This window comes from Pangasianodon hypophthalmus, chromosome 22, assembly GCF_027358585.1.
Source record: "Pangasianodon hypophthalmus isolate fPanHyp1 chromosome 22, fPanHyp1.pri, whole genome shotgun sequence".
In the NCBI taxonomy this organism is placed as follows: Eukaryota; Metazoa; Chordata; class Actinopteri; order Siluriformes; family Pangasiidae; genus Pangasianodon; species Pangasianodon hypophthalmus.
In genome coordinates this window covers 13,828,313-13,851,109 of record NC_069731.1, presented here as the reverse complement: position 1 = coordinate 13,851,109, position 22,797 = coordinate 13,828,313, and the positions used below count along the sequence as shown (strand labels likewise).

Genomic DNA, 22,797 nt, shown 5'->3' with positions numbered 1-22,797 from the left:
AGAATTTTTGAGCAGGTTCATTAGATTAGATGCTCACATTCAATCAAAACCTTTAAAACACTACTGAAAATTGCATATACACTGACCGGCCACTTTATTAGGAACAGCATTCTGGCCATGGTTCTCTCAGAACAGTCTCAGATCTTTGTGGCATGGATTCCACAAGGTGTTGGGAACATTCCTTTGTGATTCTGGCTGGAGATTTGTCAGCTGCATGTTCATGCTGCCAATCTCCCGTTCTACCACATCCGAAAAGAGCTCTATTCAATTCAGATCTGGTGACTAGGAAAGCCTTGAACTCATTGTCATATCCATGGAACCAGTTTGAGACTGTGCTTTGTGACGTGGTGCATTATCATGCTGGAAGTAGCCGTTATCAGATGTGTAAATTGTAGCAATAAAAGGACGCACATGGTCAGCAACAATGCTCAGATGGCTTGTGGCATTAAATGATGCTTGACTGCTATTAAAAGGCCCAATGTGTGCCAAGAAATCTTTCCCCACACCTTTACACCACCACCAGCAGGCTGTTGACACAAGGCAGTTTGGGTTCATGAATTCATGCTGTTGATGCCAAATTCTGAGCCTGCCATCAGCATGTCACAGCAGAAAGAAAAAAAAAATTCATCAGACCACTCAATGTTTTTTCTAATCTTTAGCTGTCCAGTTTTGGTAAGCCTGTGCCCACTGTAGCCTCAGATTCCTGTTTTTTTTAACAGGTTTTGTAGCCTGATGTAGTCTTCTGCTTTTGCAGTTAATCCGCCTCAAGGTTTGACCTGTTCCGAGATGGTTTTCTGCTCACTACGGTTGTAAAGAGAGGGTTTTTTTTAGCTACCATAGCCTTCCTGTCAGCTTGAACCAGTCTGGCCAATGTCCTCTGACCTCTCTCAACAAGGCATTTCTACCCACAAAACTGTTGCTCGCTGTATGTTTTTTTTTTTTTGCCTTTTTTTTCTTTTTGCACCATTCTGTGTAAATGTTTGTTTGCCAAACCAACCAACCTAGCTTCAACAACCATGCCACAGTCAAAGTTACTGAGATCACATTTTTTTCCCATTCTGACGATTGATATGAACATTACAATAGCTCTTGTATCTGCATGAATTTATGCAGATACAAGATACTGCCACATCATTGGCTGATTGGATAATTTCATGAATGAATAGGTGTTCCAGATAAAGTGGCTGGTGAGTGTACATACACACAAACACAGTAGGGTGCAAACGTTGCCGCTGTTTTATCTGAGAAGTTATCTGCCACAGCCTGAGATCCACTGTTTAAATATGTGAAAAAGCTAAAGCTCAAATGTATCAGAATGTCCTGTTTGCATACCAGTTCGTAACACACAGCATTCATTTTCATCATCTCTTCGCAACTTAACACCAGACATTGACTCCGTTAGTGCATTAGTACTCTCCCCTATGTGTAATGTGTTATTGTCCCTACTGCTCTCAGTCAATAAAAGCACTCTGTTTGGACTCATAGTAGTAAAGATTGATGGGATCCTGCAGGAGAAACACATATGATGAAATAAAAACAGAAATCCAGAAATATCTTTTCATTTTTATGTTTAAAATTTTCCACACTTTACTATAATAGATAAGATATGAAAACTAGGAAATTTGTTCAATTAAATCAAGCCTTTGATAAGTCAAAGTGTTAAGAGTAGCTTCGATAAAGCTTTGCAGACTTTTGGTGTCTCTCAGCAGCTTCATGAAAAGCCTGACTTGCTTCTGCGATAGTCTTTCAGTGAAGTGTTTCCAAACATTTGCCTCCACTGTACTTCTAGAGTGCTGTTTAAATATATGATTTTAATAAGTCATTCATCTTCATTTATTCATTCATTCATTCATCTTTAATAACCACTTTATAATGGTCAGGGTCACAGTGGAGCTAGAGTCTATCCCTGGTAACACTGGCTGTAAGGTGGGAATACTCCCTGAATGGGACACCACCACACTCACATTTACACATTCATTCATACCTGGGGCAATTTGCTGTCACCGAACCAGCTACTCTTACGTTTTGGGAAGTGGGAGGAAACCGAAGAACCCCAGAGGAAACCCACAGGCAGAACATGCAAATCTTGACACAGGTAGTAACCTGAGCTCAGGGTTGAACCAGGGACCCTGGAGCTGTGAGATGGCAGTGCAACCATACTGCCCTCACCTGTGTTTTTTAAAACATAAGCTGTTTTAGTATTGCATTTATATATATATTTGTTAAGCAGACTATCCATATTCCTTTAGCTTATGGCCTCAGTCAGCAGTGAGCCCTCATTGTGTTTGACATTGTGCGTCCAGGCGCGGTTCCAAGTTTGTTCTTCTAATCTTCACTGCTTAGAGGAGACATCAGTGTTTGAGGCTGTGTGTGTGTGTGTGTGTGTGTGTGTGTGTGTTTGCTGTCCTCTGTATGCACACATAGCCAAGTGTGCATGACAATGAGAAATGCTGACCAAAGCTGACTTCATTCAGCCGTGTAGCCAATGAGACGGCTCAAATACGCTGTCTCGGACACACAGAACAAAACATTGACCCAAAATACTTGGCCTGAGTGAATAAGATTCCTGTAGCTCAGGACACACACACACACACACACACACACACACACACACATTCACACACACACAAACCTTTATATGTCATAAATCTTACCAGGTTAACATGTTATACAACTAACTAGCATTAGCAGTGCTGATTATGAACATTTGTGAATATATAACTCACCAGTCTTATCAGAATCCTGTTTAGTTTGTGATTGCTGGCTAGCAATCTTGCAAACTTGCAAACTTTAAAAAAAAGATTTAAAAATCCTGTCAGAAATTCTGTACTATCCACTTAGCATGTTAGACAGATAGCTAGCATTAGCCATGCTGATTGCAAACATAAAATGCAAAAATCCTGTCAGAATCCTGTTTGCTTAGCTAATGATTGCTAGCTAGCATGAGTAGTGAATAATAAACATGATTAAGTATGATTTAAAATCCTTTCAGAATGCCTGTCAGATTATCTTATTATCTCATACTTGCTACCTAGCAGTAGTAGTAAAGATTATACACTTTTATAATTATGATTTTAAAAATTCATTCTGTCAGGTTAGCTCATGTAACTAGCTGGCTAACAAAATATACAAAGATAGATATGAATGCATTTTTCACACCTTGTACTTCATAGCTTAAGCCCATTTTTGGACGCATAGACACATCTGCATTTTCAATTTTTGTACTCCAAGACATGCTTAGTTTACAGTCTACAGTTAGACACTGCTGGATCTGAGGAAATCTCGCATCTTGTTTCATTTTTATTATGTTATATATCCAACCGACTGTCTGCCTTTTACTGCTCAGAGTTCTTTACCCATGATTCCCAGATGTCATGGCATTTCAGTCTCTGCTTATTTGTGTGTGTGTGTGTGTGTGTGTCCATAAGGAGTCCTTCTTTTCCTGTTTATCTCCTTCATCAGATCGTTATGTGACAAACTTAAAATATTGATGGGAATCTCATTCTGTGAAACCTGAGCTCTATCACTCCTGGTATTTTTAGATAGATATTGAGCTGTATTTTGTTGTCTCTCACTGCTGTTCCTCTCTTTTTCTCTCTTATTTTCACCCTTTATATATCCATTTGTCTTCTCTGCCTGCTCCCTCTCTTTCTGTTTTTCTCATCTCCTTCTCTGTCTCTCTCTCTCTCTCTCTCTCTATCTCTCTCTCTCTCTTTGCTTCTTACACTGTCTGCATGTCTCAATGTCTGTCTCTTCTCCTTCTCTATCTTCTCATCTAAACTTTTTGGTCTATATCTATTTTTACTTCTCACCATTTTATAATATATTCCTGAACTTTCTCTCCCTTTCTCCCTTTCTATCTGCCTGTCCCTTTCTTCTTTATCTCTTGCCCTTCTCTCTCTCTCTCTCTCTCTCTCTCTCTCTCTCTCTCTCTCCTCTAACACTCTTTTCTCAATATCTTTCTACTTCTGTTTCCTACTTGTTCTCAATCTGTCTACATGTTTCTCTCCTCTCTCATTTTCTCTCTCAGGGCATGTGTTGGAGCGAGGGATCCATACTGTGGGTGGGATCTGGTGTTAAAGAAGTGCACCATGCTGGAGGAGAGTGTGAGCATGAGTCAGTGGGAGCAGAGTATCACTCACTGTCCTGTGAGTACACACACACACACACACACACACACAAGACTGAGTTCAAGTTCAGTGACGGATGTGTGTGCTTCCTCACAAATCCATTATCATCCTCCCATCCTCGTCCTCTCATCCATATCCTTCTATTCTCATCCTCATCCACCCATTCTTATCCTTCTATCCCCATCCTTCAGTCCTCATCCTACCATCCTTATCCTTCTGCCCCCATCCTTCAGTCCTCATCCTACCATCCTTATCCTTCTGCCCCATCCTTCAATCCTCATCCTACCATCCTTATCCTTCTATCCTCATCCTTCCACCCTCATCAAATCATCCTTATCCTTCGATCCCCATCCTTTCATCCTCATCCACCTATCCATATGCTTCTATCCCTATCCTTCTGTCCTCGCCCTCCCATCCTTATCCTTGTGTCCCTATCCTTCCATCCTCATCCACTCATCCTTATCCTTCTATCCCCAGTCCATCCACCCTCATCCATCCATCCTTATCCTTCTATCCCCATCCTTCCATGCTCATCCTCCAATCCTTATATTCATCTTCATCCTACCAACTTCGTCCTTCCCTCATCATTCGTAAGAGTTCATTACGTTTTTATAATGTATATTATAATTTCATTATGTTTTTATATGTATATTATAATTATGTGGAAAGGAAGAACAGAAAAAGAGATAGATATATGGATGCATAGCTAAATGAATAAATTGATGGCCGGACAGCTGGCCAAGCCAGATAACACATAGACGAATGGATAAGTGGAGGTACAGGCCAATGGATGGATAGACAGATAGCCTAAAGGATAGATGAATGGATGGACAGATACATAACATAAGGATGGTTGGACAGATAGACAGACCAATAGACAAATAGATGGACAAATGCATGGACAGACTGACAGATGGGCAGATAAATTAATGAATGGATTGATAGACAGACAGACAGGCAGGCAGGCAGACAGACAGAGAGATGAAATGCTGTTTATTTTATTTACTGAACAATTCTTCTCTAGAGACTTGATAGTCTATGAAAGTGTTTAGAGGCTGAGGGAACTGGCACAGAGAGTTCTTTTACAGAACAGAAACCAGTTCTTATAGGAGTCCTGGAGCCTAACAGTGTGTTAACAGAGTGTGTCACTCTTTGTGTGACTAATTTGAGTGTAATGAAAATTTAATGGTGCTCATTTTAACGTACACAAACAACCTTGTTATAAGCTTTTATTGGTAAAAGCTTTTCACTGTGAGAGATTTTTGCAGGTGCTATTTTGGGGTAATACATGTGGTAGGATGCCCTTATTATTTGCTCTGTCTGTGTGTGTGTATTTCTGTGTCGGTGTGTGTGTGTGTAGGTAAAGAATGTGACTGTAGATGGTCACTTTGGCCCTTGGTCCAGTTGGAGTTCATGCAGTCACAGTGATGGAGGAAGTGTTGGCATGTGTCAGTGTCGAACCCGCGCCTGTAACAGCCCGAGTCCTCAGTGTGGAGGAAAACAGTGCCAAGGCAGCAGCGTGGAGGTGGCCAACTGCTCCAGGTACACACACACATACACACACACCACAAACCATAAACAGTACCTCCCTCTGGCATACACCGGTAGCTTCTGAAGCTAATAGTAAAAACATATTTGTATTCCAATAACACTTGTCCATAGCCTCAAGACATGTACTGTGAGAAAACATTAGACAGAACATACACATATAAGCAGGGCAGGACAATTCTTGAGCATTTTATTGTTATGTCTTTTATTATGATATGTATAAATAATTAATTGTATACTATATATAACATTTAAATGCAATTTAGAGGCACTTTGTCTACACAGCTAAGTCATTTATTATTATTATTATTATTATTATTATTATTATTATTATTATTGTGTCTTAGTAGTAGTATACAGTACATTTCAATATAAGTATTTCTCAGAGTAAGTGCTAGTGTTTTTCTGTGCTCAGGAATGGAGCGTGGACACCATGGACATCCTGGTCCTCGTGCAGTACAAGCTGTGGGATCGGCTTCCAGGTGCGTCAGCGCTCCTGCAGTAACCCAACACCACGCCACGGGGGACGAGTTTGTGTCGGTCAGAACCGTGAGGAGAGGTAAGGACAAGCTCTGTGCTGAAATTTGAGGCTCATTTGCAGGCCACTCAGTAAGACAAGAAACATAGTTAACAGTTCTGGTGTGACCTTCACTGTTGCATTATTGTGTCTAGTTTATCTGGTTTATAAGAACACTGTAATTCAACACTATAGGGGTTTTTGCCATACAACCCTTTATGATAGGATACATGACTGACAACCAAATAGGAGTACACACCTACAGTAGGTCTTATGTCTTAACACATTGTCTCACTTCAAGTGAAAAGTGAAGAGAGACTTTACTTCGGAGTCTAGTGTCAATTCAGCCATGGCTCATATAAGGCAATGCGTTATTGATTAATACTAGGACAATGATCAGACATGCTGTTTTAAGCGAATCTAGTGTTTGAGCTATGGAAGGGACTTGCTGTCATCATGGAATCAATACTGAAAATGTGTAAGAATTCTTCCTTTTCCAAATTGTTTATTAATTGCTAACTTCTTAAAGGGTCAAATAGGTCAAAAGGTGTTTACTTATTATTATAGTAACTCTGAAAGTTGACTGTAATTCAAACCTCAGATTTATATTAACGCACTCATTTTAATAAAATATAGTTTCTATAGTAACTAATTCACAGAGACGTCTATGGTGGATGTTGCAGATAACATAAGGCTAATAATGAATGGATGAAAAATAATCATGAATAATGAATGGATGAAAAATAATCATAATCCATATAACTGTAACAAAGAAAATGTGTAATTGTTGCTATGGTGAATTCTTCTGTAAAGACGCATTTATTTAATGTCTATGAGTCTCTGCTGTCAAGGTTTTGTAACAGTCAGTAAGTTTTATGCCACGAGAGAGTCTTCAGGACAGAAGACTTCACGCTTTCCAGTTTCTCAGCAACATGACAAGCTGCTTTTTTGTCTTATTAACTTCAAGGCAGAGAAAAAAAGAGGCCAGTGATTAAATGACTTCCATAATCACTTCCATAGTGATAACTGTAACATGAGTAAACGCAGAGCAAACCAATAATCGTCATTGTAGTTCCAGGCATGGGGCTAAGCACAGGTGGGCAACATTCGCAAACAATAATCCACATTACAAAACCCAAAAAAAACAATCGAGAATCAAAAATGGAAAACACAGAACACAGGAAAACACGCTTAGAAATGCACATTTATATACTGAACGAGTCTTTGCAAAGAAAAGACCATACAGTTATAGAAGGGAATTATTTATAATTGCACTATCCAGTGTCACCCAGATGAGGATGGGTTCCCTTTTGAGTCTGGTTCCTCTCAAAGTTTCTTCCTCATGTCGTCTCGGGGAGTTTTTCCACCTCTGGCTTGCTCATTAGAGATAAATTCATAAATTTAACAGATTTATATCGTGAATTTATATATTTCTGTAAATCTGCTTTGTGACAATGTCTATTGTTAAAAGCGCTATACATATAAAATTGAATTGAATTGAATTGAAAAGGCACAAGATGGTATAAATAGACATGTTAAACAAAGCCTAAACTGAAAACAAATGAACCATCCAATGCCAAATAAAGGGTGAAAATAGAACCAGGAAGAGAAAACAAAGACACATGTTATAATATTAACACAGGATATATATGTTTCGCTGGGAATTCATGCTAGTGGATTCATGACAATTAACAAGAACTAACTTGGCTTGTGGACATTATCCAACATTAAATGTAACTTTAATCAGATTAAAAATATGACATGTCTTTCCTTAATTAATAAGAAATGTAATCATTGTCATTTTGCTGCGGTACAACAGGAATAAAACATTTCGGCAGATACTGTTTTTAAGCAAATTGATTGATTTCCTATAACAGCAAGCCAGGTTGGGATTTATTCCTTCCTTCTCTTTATTATTTAAAAGAGCATTTTGATTAAAAGGTTGTTTAAAGATTATAGAATGATTGCTACCAAATTGATTGATTTATTCAAATCATTGTGTTAATTGCTTTGAATTAAACAGCCTCCCACTCAGGAAGACCATTGTGACAAAGATCAGACAGCACATAAATGCAACATGACAAGGAAATAATTTGCATAAATGAAAGCAAACTTGCTTGTAGACACATACACTTTGCTAACTATAATAATAAAAAAAAAATGCTTAATTTAGCTTCCTGTACAATTATTTATTAATTTGGTTGGTTGGTTGGTTGGTTATATCAGTCTGATATATCAGTTTTTATATCAAATCCATACAAACTGCTCATTAAAATTTTTTATAAATTGCCTGCAAGACCACCATTAAACCCTCACACTTGCATTATTTGCATTCATTCCCACATGCCTTCATATCTCTTTTAATGATTAATGACATTATTGTACGTGCCTCCCTCCTCTAACGAGAAGACAATCACTTCGACAGGTCCTCCATCTCTCTTTGAGTTACCATGGGAACACGTGGAGCCTAGGATTCCTCAAAGGCTGAGGAGTTATAGTTTTTTAAGGGCTCGTTCTTGGCACTAACTCTTTGGCGATGTATTACTCCACAACCTCCTCCTCAGGTTTCTACAACCTCGATATCCAGGGTTCAGGGGCCTTTATTGCTTCAAGAAGTTCAGTATAAATAAGTGGTGAAAAGAAGCAAGCACAGGCTGTGAGTTTGGCTCCATGCTAGCTAATCTTCAAGGCTCCCTGTGAGTTTTTTATTTACCTGAATCACTTTAACCCAGCTTCTCAGCACTGAAGTGAACAATAGGCATGAAAGGATCTGTGAAGCATTTTCATCTAATGGAAGGAGTGTGTTATAGGCCCTAACATGCTTTGTTAGGCTCATAGAAGGAGTATTGGACCTGAATTGGACCTCAGATAAAGCGAGCTGTATTCTTGTTTTTGTTCAATGTGGAGTCCCCTCTCCTCACCCACACTCTTTTGATGCAGTGTGTGAAAGGTGGCTTGGTTTCACTTGTTAATAGTAAGTGAGGCCTTCTTTTTGTTCTGCAAAATCCTCTCCCAGTCAGCTGTTTGGCATATTTTTAAAGGCACTACAGTCACTCTTCGGTCAGGCAGAACCCCTCATGCACAGCTCCACCACCGTCTTGCCACTGTCTAGGCGTCAGGTGCTTTGTGTGTGAGACAACGAGAGAAAAAGGCGACAGAGTTTGGAGTTCTTCCAAAGCCGAGAACATGACCCCAGCCACATTTCATCCTCATTGTGTCTACTGGTGTATGACAGAAATAAAACTACCAATGGTTCTCACTTGAATCAGGTTCATCTCAGTGTATCCTGAAATCAATACTAGTTAAGAAAAGCAATGCTATTCAGTAGAGCAAGAGAGAAAAACTCAGCTTGATGCATCAGCTTAAATTTTCTATGGCTAGTTTCTGAAAAAAGCCTTTGCTATTGGTTCTTTTTTCACTGAGAGCAGCGGGAAATCAGCAGTCAGGGTTCAGTGCTTGTGATTGCGATTAAACCCTCATGACTGCCAGAAGACAATTGTTGGGCCTTTGAGCAAGACTCTTAAAGGGATACTTCAGCAATTTTTAACAGAATCTCTGTCCATCTGTAATGTACACTTCCATGCCACTTTGAGGAACACTAGGACCACCTGTACCCCTGGTCATTCCAGTGAGCAGCAGTTCTGCAAGTGGAAGTATGTTGAGATGAGAAAGACCAGATTGGAAGTCTACAGTAACTCAAATGACCACTTTTTACAACCACGGTGAACAGAAAAGCATCTCAGAACGCACAACACTTCGAATCTAGTGGCGAATGGGTTACAACAGCAGAAGACCACATCAGGTTATGCTCCTGTCAGCCAAAAACAGGAATTTGAGGCTCCAGTGGGCACAGGCTGTTTTTCCAGGCAATTTTTCATTTTTCATTACTCAGCCTATCCTTAAAGCTTGTCCTCAAGAGTGTTCGCAAGTCAAGTAACTAAGTGGTGATTTTTAAGTTTGTGCCTTCTCTGTGTTTGTGTGTGTACCTGATTTGAAAAGCTCGACCAAACTCCAGAGTCTTATATCTCACTTCAGACAGACTGCACCACCACCAAAAACCAAATTAGGAGCCTTGAGGAAGAGCAGATTTTCTGTTCTGCCTGAGATGTGTTTGACAAATGAACCAGTTTAGGCACTTCATGCAAAAATTCCCATTCTCCATAGCTCTTGGTTGCATCTGCTGTTAATTATTGGTTTTTTTCTCTTTTTATTGACTTATTGCTGTTTTTTGTTCCTCCTTCTTCTCCTCGGAGTAGCAGTAAACCCATTAAACTGGGCAAACGTACTTTAGACAAAAACGATTTGCATACGTTAATTGACGACGGGCTGGGCTATGCTATAAATCTTTCTCCATACAGATCACCTCAGACTCTCTTTCTGAGTCATTGTTTTGAGAGAAGTCGTAAACAATACATTTACTTCAATGTTGTTCCAGTCAAGTTCCTGAGTTTCTTAGCTTTATGTAGCACTTAAAAATCCATAAAGTTTTTCCTGACGGAAAATGTTTACAATTAAGTCTGATGTGGTTTACAAGAGCAGTGCTCACTTGTAAATCACCAGTAAAAGCTTTCCACATGGTTAATAGCTGTTATCCAGATGTGTATGTATGTATGTATATGTTGATCTGTACCTAGAGATTCTGTTCACGAACTGTTTTTATTCCTGTTCAGTCTGTAGAAAGAAAAAAGGCAAAAATGACTGACCTAGCTTTATAGCATCCAACTGCCACTTCCTGCGTAGATAATCAATGCACATTTGGGTCTTTAAGCAATATACAGACACCATCCAGTCTCTGCTAATTACTAAGCTTTTGATTAGCTCAGCCTTAGTGTACACTAAGCTTATTCTTAGATATTACTTACTCAGCTTATATTTACCTGAATAGCTTTATCCCTAATAAAGATTATTTTTGGATTATCCATATTTCCTCTGTAGGTTGTATTGTACTAAATTAAGCTTATCCTTAGCTAAACCATTTCTTAGCAAAGGTTGTCCTTATCATTTGCTAAACTTGCTTTTCATTGGCTTTTCCTTATTTTTTATCTCAACCTATTCTTATACTGGCCTATTCTTATTTCTTAGTTAGGCATATAATTAGCTTGTATATTTGTGTCCTTAATCAGTCTTATCCTTAGCTTTCCCTTAGCAAGGATTGTCTTTAACTAAACTTATGTTAATCTTTGTATAAGTTTAGACATTAGACTAACCCTTATACTGTCTTTACTATATCCTTACTTAAGGTTATCTTTAGCTTTCTCTTAGCAAACGTTGCTTTAATAAGTTTACCTGTAGCAATGATTATGTTTATCCTTAGCTGTGCTTTTCCTTACCTTTACCTCCATTTATCCTTACATTATCCTTATTTTAAACTTATCTATGTTAAGCGTTTTTTCCTGTTATATATATATATATATATATATATATATATATATATAAAATGTATAATCTAATAGGTTAATAGCAATACAGTTCTTATCTTTAGCTTTTCCATATATTACCCTATATTCTATAGATTTTCCTCAGCTTATACTTTTTTCATCCATTTATTAGTGTTTGATTTTTGATATCTTCTTTCCAATAGACTGCAAAGTATATGAAGCCTAAACATAACCCCATAATTGCCCTCATAATCTTAAATTTTCTTTCAGGTATTGTAATGAGCACCTCCCATGCCCCCCACATATCTACTGGTCAGCCTGGTCACCATGGGAACGCTGCACAGTGCCATGTGGTGGTGGCATCCAATCCCGTCACAGGGTCTGTGAAAATGGAAATGAATGTCCTGGATGCAGCATGGTACGTTACTCACCTGGCACACACAATCTGAGCTAATGGCGATAGTTAATTTGAGAACATTCTTTTTTTTTAACATTCTTAAAAGTGTTCACTAGTTGGCACTAGTCGTCTTGCTCAGCCAGGCTGTCTCTTTTAATTTTAGGGTCAGGATACAGTAGATTTTACAGCAATAAAACTATAGCATTTATGTGGAAAAAGCAAAATATTGTTCTCCATGCTCGGGAATCCTCCTCATGACAAGTGTGTGTGCCATAAATATACATATTACAGACTTAGATAGCTGGTGATTCATTCTCTCATCAGTGATGTGAAGCCACCATACTAATGTTCGATCTCTGTGCTGTAAAATGAGTAGTCATCTATTCACATAATGCAAATATAATTAGAAACAGTGTATCTAGAATGAAAATACTGTGGTGAAAACTCCATGTGTTATTATTCATAACACATAAAACGCAGATAATTGTCTATCACATATAATTTTATATTGTATAATATAAAAATTATGTTCATAAAAGAAGTCATCATTGTGATTCCGTGTTCAACTGCCTCAGACGTGAAACGAGCCCATCACTTAGTTTGTTTAATCACGTTTAATTGGCTACCAGCTGCTATGGTGAGAAATACAATTAACCAATCAGGATCATGTATTTTTTCCATTACTGTTTCAATGCTATTAGCGAGCTCTGAGCGTACAGATATCAAGGTTATAGCCAATGAGGTACTGGAAGTTTACTGCAGCAAGAGAAAAAAAAGGGGAGATCTGGTTTTATGAAGTAATCATTTCCCAAGATTACTAGAATGTTACTTTTAATGTATTAAGTGGAACTGTCATGAAGGTATCTTAGTTCCTATACCTATTAATGTCACTATTACAGGAAGATTGGTTGAAGGTAGACCACGCCTTAACTAATTAAATTCTGAATATCGGCACTGCTTCTACTATCTGGCATACACCCAAAATGCATAAATGCATACAGATCACACAGTTATTCTATTTATCATATTTCCCTACCCCCATTTCTGCATTCTGATGTTTGACGTGAACTGAAGCACTTGACCTGTATCTGCGTGGTTTTATGTATTGCACTGCTGCCACATGATTGGCTGATTGGAACATTTCATGAAAGGGCAGGGGTACAGGTGTTCCTATTAAACTGGCCAGTAAGTGTTTGTATATCCATGGTGTGCACAGATGGGTGAAACTGGAACAGTAACTTTTTTTTTTAATTCAGTTGCTTACCAGTCATTTTATAACGCTTTTATTTCACCTTGTTACTTTCAGCTTAGAAATGACCTGAATTTGAATCTGAACCAAACACATAAAGTCGAAAAAAAAAAGCATTTTCAGTACTGTTCCACTTTTAGTTAAAAAAAAAGACCCAAAGATATCACAGATCTCATATTTCTGTAGGTCACTGCTACGCTGCTATGGTAGAGGAACTAAGGGATTGCGCTTCTATTATTAGAAGGTGCATATTGCACTAGTATAATGCAATCCATTTTGACATTGATTCCAAGAAGACCACTGCAAATGCCAGCCACCCAGTTTTTGCCCTCAGGCATGTACAATTGTGTGTTGTTTTGGCGTCTGAAGACTACTCTGCTGGTAGGGTGTCACCTGCCAGCAGGGATGATGGGAAGGGAGCATCTCACTCAGGCTGGGTCTCCAAGATGTGGACTCGCTGTGTGATTTTTACTGTGTTTTCAAAGGCACTTGATTGGTGTGGATTTCAACTAAGCCTCATTCACAAGGCCATGGTTTGTTTTAACAAGTTGTTCTGGGAAATAAAGCAGACAGAGAAGGGGTGCTGACAGCTATATTGTGTGTGGTGTTAATTTTCTAGAGGTTTGGAGGTTTAATTTTAGCCTATTTAGAATAGTTAAAGATGACAAGATGACATTGTTTCCTGAAGTCTCACTGATTATAATAATAATAATAATAATAATAATAATAATAATAATAATAATAATAATAATTAAGTATCTCTGGATACGTGTGTTTGTAAATGTGAAAAAAAAGAATTGGGGCAAATTATTGCACACACACACACAAACACAGACACACGCACACATACACCTAATATAGGAAGCTACATTTAGTGATTTAAACATTTTTAAGCTCATGTTTCAAGCTCATAAAGCTGTACTGGGCTCATGTTGTGTTTTTTCTTAAAAGCTTGGTAAAAATGGTAAACAGAAAAGTTTTAACCCTTACATTCAAACCAAAAAAAACCACTAAACTTACAATTCTGTCATCTGTCCTTTTGTGTACTTTTACTTAGACAATATATGCTCAGTCTGTCAATTTTTAGTTTTTCTTCCAAACATATTATAGCGAAAAAATGATAATAGATAAATAATCCACTTCACTCGTTCATTACACCTGTGACTGAGTCCATAACATGCCTACTCATGACGCAATACAGAAATGTCACTGAAGCAGCCTGAAAGATATTAGCCCATTGGAACAAACTAGAGGGTGTGTCACTCTGTGTAACCATCTAACAAGACTGTTGCAGATTGGCTATGTGTATACGTTACTACTAGCCAACAGCCTCGCTTCATATCTATACTGTTTTTATTACCGCCACGGAAGGTACTGTTGCACTCGGTTTCACAAAAATCCATAATAATACTCTTTAAAACATTGTTAACTGCAAATAAGATGATATGGATGCCAAAAATGAAACCTTATATTGATTTTTTATCATTGAAAGACCCCCTTGGCTTATCTCCTCTATGCCATTTATACAAGCTGCCCCTGCATCTAAATAAAAAAGCTGAAGTACAGCTTCAAATTCTTCACTTACGTTAAAGTAGAAAAGTACGAAAGTAAAAGTACAAGAAATATTCACAAAAACAAAAACTGCCTCAAATCACACCATGATGATGGTAAATTATTGTCTCTTTCACCAAGCAACCAAAGAACCAGAGACATATGGGGAAATATTAGACTAACTAACAGCAAGTGATGTTAGCTGTCACAATACAATCAAATATATGATTAGAGAGAAATGTAGTGATTGAGAGAAATGTAGTGTTGAGAGTGTAAAGTGGAGATTTTTTGTAGTAGTGAGTAAAAAACAAAAGTGTAAGGTGAAAGAATCGAACAAAATTCCAGCGACTTTAATACAATAAAGTAAAGTAATTGTACTTTGTTACTTCCCACGTCTGGTCTGCCACCCACTTCAATTTACTTCCATCTTAAAGAGCTACTCAGAAGCAGCAAGCAACAAATTATAGACGTGGTCAGTGCATGGCGGAGAGGTCGATACATTGCACAGTTTGTCCTCTGCTGCTCAATCCCATTTCATTATATCTCAGAGACATTCATCGCTCCTCTACTGAAAAGTGTTGGGGTTCTGTTGGGGTTATCTGGCTCATCTATATGTAATTACATTGTGGAATCAAGAATGAAGAAGTGCTCTGGTCAGCTGCTGATGTATTCAGATATAAAAAGCAGAGCAAGTGTAAAAGTGGTCATACTTATTCTGGGGCCAGTCATTTCTCCCACCAAATTTGTAGTTATTCCATCAAGTGGATGCCATTTAATGATTTGTACTGGAAGTTATTTGGAAGCTGAGTTGAAGCTCCACCCCTTGCCTTACCTTTAACCAATCAGCACCTGTATTGACAAAAAAGGCTACAATTTACTTTACTTTTTACTAAATTAGATACTTCTTAAAAATTCTAATTTTAAGTGTGGAGTTTAAGAGGCACCCTTCAAAAGAATAGTTTTATTTTTAAAATTGAATAAAATTAGCATTGCACATTGTTATACAAATATTCCACTTAAACAGTTGAGAAAATCATTTAAAAATGTTTTTTGAATGATAGTATTTTTTTCTAAAATTTCTGTGGCAAAATTATTGACACCCCTAATCAATATTCAGAATAAACACAACTTGTCATCCTTTTTATGCCTCCGCCAGTAGGGGTTGGAGGTTTTAAGATTTCGGGTTGTCCGTCCATGCATCCATCCGTCCTGGATTCTTGTTAGCGTGATATCTCAGGAATGACCAGTCAAAGGTTTGTAGGATTTATATGGAATTTTCATCGTACCCAGCAGAAGAACTGATTAGATTTTAGAATTGATCATGGTTAAATGTCTGAAATAGTTTTTTCTTCAATAGCTTCCTTCGTGTTTGTCATACAGAGAGGTTACTTACATGCTCATGTTCAGGAACTCAAGGTCCATGGCTATCTAAAATTGCTGCCATCAGTCTGTCAGTCTGCCTGTCAGTCCATCTGTCAGTCTGTTGAAAATTCTTGTTAGTGCAATATCTCTAAAATAAGTGGTTAAATGTAGGATTTGTATGCTCTTATCCTGGCTACCACCAAATGAACTGATTACATTTTGGCATTGACCCAAACATGGTGAAGGTGTGTTTTAAGAGTAACCAGAAGGACTAGACTTGCTGGCGGTGGAGGCATCCCCATCGATGCCATTAGTGTTGAGTTCTACTTTTAAGTTTTAAGCTTGTTTTAAGTTCTGTCTGCTTTTAACCATTAGTTTGCACACATGCCATGTTCCTTTCCTATTTATCACTGTGGGAAAACCAAAGAGCTTCCAAGAGAAAAGGAACAGGTGGTTGCTGACCTGCAAAAACCAGGCAAAAAAGTAAAATAAATAAATTAAATAAAAAGTCTAGAACACAGCATGCATGGAGGAGTGGCCAAGATCTGAAGAGATTAAATGCCTCTTATGCCCTACAAGTAACACTTCAACAAGTATTATTTGAAAGATGCAGATTCATTTGAAACTGATGTTTAGCAGGAAAAAGACTCTATTTTAGTGTCCACAGCAGTCCACAGCTAAAGTTATATAGACTGACAGGTGTAACACAGATAACTAGTCAAAGTAATCCCTTTTTTCATTGGATAATCTCACCTGGTAGACTTGTACGAACTAAGAACTAAGAACTGCTGCTTTAATCATAAAGTCTATGATGCTCATATTGAACATTCTTTCAGCCCACTCAGTACTTTTTGACTTGGTGTACATTTATAGAAGAGCAATGATTTATAATCAGGTGTCACTCCTTTGAATCAAGGTTTCTTCTTCAGGTCATCTCTGGGAGGTTTTCCTCGCCACTGTCTCCTCTGGCTTGCTCAGTAGGCAGCCTGATCTACATCTGGATTTCTGTAAAGCAATCAAAATATGTTTACGATGTCAAAAATTTAAACATTACACATAACAGACATGTACATGACAACCTTGCCTTTAAATCACTGTGACAAATTTATTCATGATAATAATAGACAGATATGAGTAACATGCTAATTGATATCTGTGCATCAAGATGCCATCTGATCACATGTAGCGTGTGTGTGTGTGTGTGTGTGTGTGTGTGGGTGGGTGGGTGTGTGTGGCCAAATATATGTGTGATCTGTGTAATCTTGAGAGCCATGTGCTGTTAGAAATTAATGCTATCATAACCACCTGCTGCCCTCTCCAGATATTAGATGTGTCAGACATTAATTGTCAGTGGGAGGGCGTAACATCTGTTTGTAACTTCTTACGTCTTTCTGGGAGGCATTTTTTTTCCCAATCATGACCACTGGGAGTCTTTAAAAGTAGTCCAGATGTTCCTTCTGAGAATGAATGAAGTTTTTTATATTGATTGTTTTAAGAAGAACGGGGAAGCTGACTGGATTTGATGGAAGATTTATTTAATAAGGAAAATGCCATCCTGCTGTTTGGTTGTGAATTAATGTGTGTAGCGTTAATTAACCAGCACTAATTGCATATGCATGGAGGTAGAAAGGTCTTATCCTTCATTTCACAGGCGCTCTCTGTGAAAATAAATCAATCAGCTATTATAACGTAGTGTCTTAACTTTTAATGTTTTGAAACTATTGGACATTACAAGCCAGAGAGAATAAGGAATCGATGGAAAACAGTTTGATTGGTCAATGTCATATGATGTTTATTCATTCTGATTCATTCTGACTCATTCAGTCAGTTTCAGGGTATACTAGAGAATTTTGGTGTATGCTCATGTATCACCAAACAGTCAAGTTACTGGTCAAAGGAGATCAGACATTTGATTTTGGTTACATTAACGGTTCTGAACTGGTGTTGCCTCAGGACCCGTTTATATTACTTAAAAGTCTTCCAAATATTCCAAAGTAAGCCTGACTTGAACAATAAGTAAAGAATAAAACAAGACAGAGTACGCTGCTATTTAAGCAATACTGCATGAGCAACAGTGTGTTTCGGTGTAGGTATGAGCCCACAGGGCGAGTGCCGTAGCTAATCACAGCTATGCAGATATTCAGTATAACCGCAAGATTGCGAGTGCGATATGCTTTTATACAACAGCTCTATAAACAAAAAAAGTACTATCTAGTAAATAACATTTCGGACACAGTATGGCCATGTGTTCTTTTTATTTCTGCTTCACTAGTGGAAATAGATCCTGATAAAGCCACACATTTTATAGCATGTCAGGTAGCTCACATTGAGTCATACATTCCCATTAAGTGCTGCTGATAAAATTGGCATCCCTTCTTCGTTTTTTTTTAATCATCTGAAATTTTTATTTTACTTTTAATTAAATTTTAATTAAAAAGTATCGTTTGCCATGTCTGCTGATGATGCCGCTAACACTACTGTACAAATCGTTTTGAACTAGGAAGTGGAAATTTATGTGGCACAAACGAGTAGAGGGATATACACAGTCAAACATCCCAGTGCAGCTATACTAAATATAAGCACTCTTGAAATGCAGCTTGACCAACCAAATTAATGGACCAGAACTAATTGTTGTATAAAGGAAAATAATTAACGATGAGATGATATGATATGGTTCCACGCATACTTAAATAAGACAAAAAATGCTGCTGTCAAGAAACCACGAAGCCTCCCATCCTCAAAACACTACAAAGTACTGACAAAAATACTAAACATCTCCTCAGAGAAACTTCTCCATATGAGCAATTGTATAGAAAAATTTGTTTAAATAATTTTGTTTAAACCTTTACACAGGAACTGTAGCTGTAAGAAAGAAAAGCCAGTTGTTTAACAAGCTAAAAGTGCACCAGGAAAAGTTCTCTTCTGCCTGCAACTGTTGATGTTCAACAAACAGATTTATTTAGACAGCTAGTAAAATCACAGATACCAAAAGATCAGTTTTTGTCACCCATCGCTTCTCATGCATCACTGCAGGAGTTGTTTATTGTCTCTCCTGCAAGAGATGCAATCAGCTATACATCAGGGAAAAAAAGAAGGCTGTCTGATCATTTCACTGAGGATCTTCATACTATAAACTCTAAGGATTTCTCCTTTCCAGTGGCAAAACGCTTCTAGAGCAATAAAGATTTCGTTTAAAAAAGCATGAACAGATATTACATCATCAATATATAACATTTCAAATAGTGTATAAACCGGTTTCTGCTCCTACAGCCACAGAAGCACTTTGAAGGAAACTTTGTATACCAAGCTTAATTTTTGCTACATCTACAATTTCTACTGAAGTACACTGCAGTTACGCTCTGAATTTTTGTCTAGATTAGATTCGATTAGTTTAGATTAGATAGGATTAGTTCAGATTACGTTCAAATAGATTAGATTAGATTCAACAGATTACAGTGGAGTTGATTTTATTGTCATAGATTAGGTTAGATTTCATTGGATTAGATTATGTTTGTTTACATTAGATTAGATCAGTATAGATTAGATTCATTTTGATCACATTCAATTACTTTTGTTTAGATTAGATTAGATTTGATTTGATTGCCTAGAGTAGATTACATTAGATTGGGTTAGATTAGTTTAGATAGTTTAGAATATGGATTTGATTAGATTAGATTACACTGGATTAGATTTGGTTCATTTAGATTAGATCAGATTTGATTAGTATATCAAATATAGTATTATATTAGTTTGGATAACATTCAATTACATTAAATTAGACTAGATTGGATTAGATTACAATGGATAAGTGTTAATTAAGTGTTTGTACTGATGTAATAGTGCAGTAAGAGGACACTTACACTGAGAATTAAGCTTCATTTTGCCAAAGCACAAAAGGAAATTCCAAATAGTTATAAATTATGTGCTGTTTCGAACATTGTTTTGTTTTGTGTGGATTTCTGCTTAACTGAAACTGAGAGAAGAGTGAAAATTCTTCACATCAGGGAATTCAGACACGTTCCTGTGTGATGTAAGCTTTCATGGCAATCATGGAAGGAGTGTATCGTGTTGCGTGGGCCACAGTGTGCACTTGCCAGAGTTGGTAATTGAGCTTATTTGTCTCGCGGGTTCACAGTGAGTTGGCTGGTCTCTCGGGTGAGGCAGCGATAACAGATACACTCAGAGGACTCTGAGGTAATGGATGGGGTTATGCTGCTTTACATTTTATTGGTGCAGCGTGGCACTTTTTGATTTGTGTGTGTGCATATGAGCGTTTCTGTGAGTTAGGAAAAGTACTAGTGGGGGATCCCAGTGAAATAAATAATAGAGTGTGTGTGGAGGAAAGGAAGGTGATCCTTCCTATTGGGATTTACATTATTCGTCAAAAAGCACAATACAATAACACAGTGCAATTTTAGCCAATTGAGCTACAATCCTCTCCTGGCTTAACATTTATAGAATAAGGGCAGAGAGAGGGATTTGTGGTAGAAGAGAATGAGAAAGGGGAGAACAAGAGGATGGCACTAAATAAGAAGGAAAGTTTAATCAAGAAATACAAAAAAAAAGATATGATGAATTATGATATGATATGCTGTTATAGGACAATATTCAAAGATCAATAGTAGTGTTACTACACCAAACTTGATTATTTTCCTATAACAGCACATCCCAAATTGTTTTATTCCTCAAATACCATGTCAAATTCCTACTGTGACATTTTTTTATTTATTAAAGAACAACACATCATACTTTTTATCTGTTTATAGTTACATTTAATGTTGTGGAATGTCTGCAAAAAAAGACAGCAACTCTCTAGTGGTGTAAAACTTACTGACTCTTCCATGACAGAAAACTTACTGACTCTACCATGGCAGAAAACTTACTGACTCTCCAGAGGCAGAAAACATACTGACTCTACCATAGCATAAAAATATTACTGACTCTCTGGTGGTTGTTTTCAGCATTTCTTGTCTAAGTAGTAAAATCTACTTGAAAATATTAAGCTAATATAACTAAAAAACCAAGTAAATGTTACTAAAAATATATCTGCATGTAAACAAGCTAAATTCATGCAAGCACTTTAAAAAATTAACCAATTTCCTTTTTTTCAGTGGAAAAGTATAGCGTAGGATTCATTTCCGTCATCCGCATAACAAAGGGATGTGTAAATGCACCCAAGGTGCAGCTAAAACAGATTTAAATCAAATCATTCAATCCACTTTGGGAAGCCTGGGGCCCATTTTTGCAGATGTTATACAAGCTTAAATACATCCATCTTCCCAAATCACAGTGAACAACAGTGAAGGGTCCCATTCGTTATGTTATGATGCCCGTGCTCCATGGCGTTTGTGTCTGCCATACAGAGTTGGTGTCCACAAGAAACACATAGCATATTAGCACAGTTTGCACATATGGCTGCACTGGATAAACTGCAGTCAGTAGTGTTTGCTGCAGCTACAGGCTCACTGCTGTATTAAACAGTCTAAGAGCATCTGCTTCTCAAGATTGACTTCCAGAAACTGTCCTCTGAGTTTGGGTGAATTAAAAAGTCATGACTGTCAATGCAGCAAAATTATTCAATACAGTATATATGAGTAAATTTGTATATTACATGCAAAAATCTGGCTAACTAGAGACACCAACGAGTATGAGGTTAAAATCCAGATACAAGAGTAAATGAAGTCAAGGATTATTATTGATTAGGACAGGAGAATGTGGCTGTATTGTCATATTCTATATAGTCATGGAATGGATTACAAAAGGAAAGGATTAACAAGGATTGGAGCTATGGTGATAAAGTATTTTAAAAAAAGATTAGAGAAAGCATAAAGGATATAGTAAAGGATTAAAGCTATAATGAAAGCAATAGATTTTCCTTTGACCGTAGTAAGAAAGATATTGTGAAGGATTGGAGAGTATGGCCATCTTGCCTTATTGTGTATCATTATGGCCAAAGCACTGAATTTGATTCCCTTGTTGTGCATCGGATTCGCCTGATATCTCACATTATGATCCTCACACACAGCGCAGATGGTACAAAATCATTTCAGTGAGGATCAGCAGCTCAAAGCATGCTGTGTAGTGTGCATGATTGGCCCAGTTGGGGATTATTAGAGGGGGCGATTTCCTAATTAAATCCAATTTAGTGTTCTGCAGCAGTGTAATATACTGTGCATATCCTGAAATAGAGCTGTTAGAGCAATGCATGGATAATGACACCTGGTTATTCCTGGTTTCCTTGTTTCTCATGTACACACCTGTCTTATTAAGAGGAGAACATAAATCAAAAATGATCAGGTCTAATAGGTGGAACCGGTTTTTCAAAAAAAAAAAAAAGACTTATAGAGGTTGAGTTTTGCACATTCCAAAATTTAAAATGGCCCCTAATACAATGACAGTAAGTATGTGTAGTGGTCTGGGAAACCCCAGGAGATGTTGCTGAGGCTGAATTCTGGCACACAAGGAGAAGTGGGTAAGGAGCCAGTTTAACAAACACCGTGGTAAAGATTTCCACCCAATTTAGTACCTGGTGATTCCCGACCACTAGCTGTTTCTCCCCAGTCACATAACAGACAGTAACCTTGCAGTATGAAGGTTTACGTGCTTCCTTTGAGACTTTCTTTGTTATTTTTTCTATTTTTTCATGTACAGTGTATACTTGTTTT

General features: G+C 37.6%; 1 protein-coding gene across 1 annotated transcript in view; it reads left to right on the top strand.

Annotated features, from left to right (window-relative positions):
- Positions 1 to 22,797, top strand: part of sema5a (sema domain, seven thrombospondin repeats (type 1 and type 1-like), transmembrane domain (TM) and short cytoplasmic domain, (semaphorin) 5A) — a 209,275-nt gene that overhangs the window by 132,117 nt on the left and 54,361 nt on the right. The window contains exons 13-16 of the mRNA XM_026938143.3: positions 4,031 to 4,148; positions 5,491 to 5,672; positions 6,094 to 6,237; positions 11,844 to 11,991. Of these exons, the coding sequence (XP_026793944.2) occupies positions 4,031 to 4,148; positions 5,491 to 5,672; positions 6,094 to 6,237; positions 11,844 to 11,991 (592 nt within the window). The remainder of the gene's footprint in view (positions 1 to 4,030; positions 4,149 to 5,490; positions 5,673 to 6,093; positions 6,238 to 11,843; positions 11,992 to 22,797) is intronic.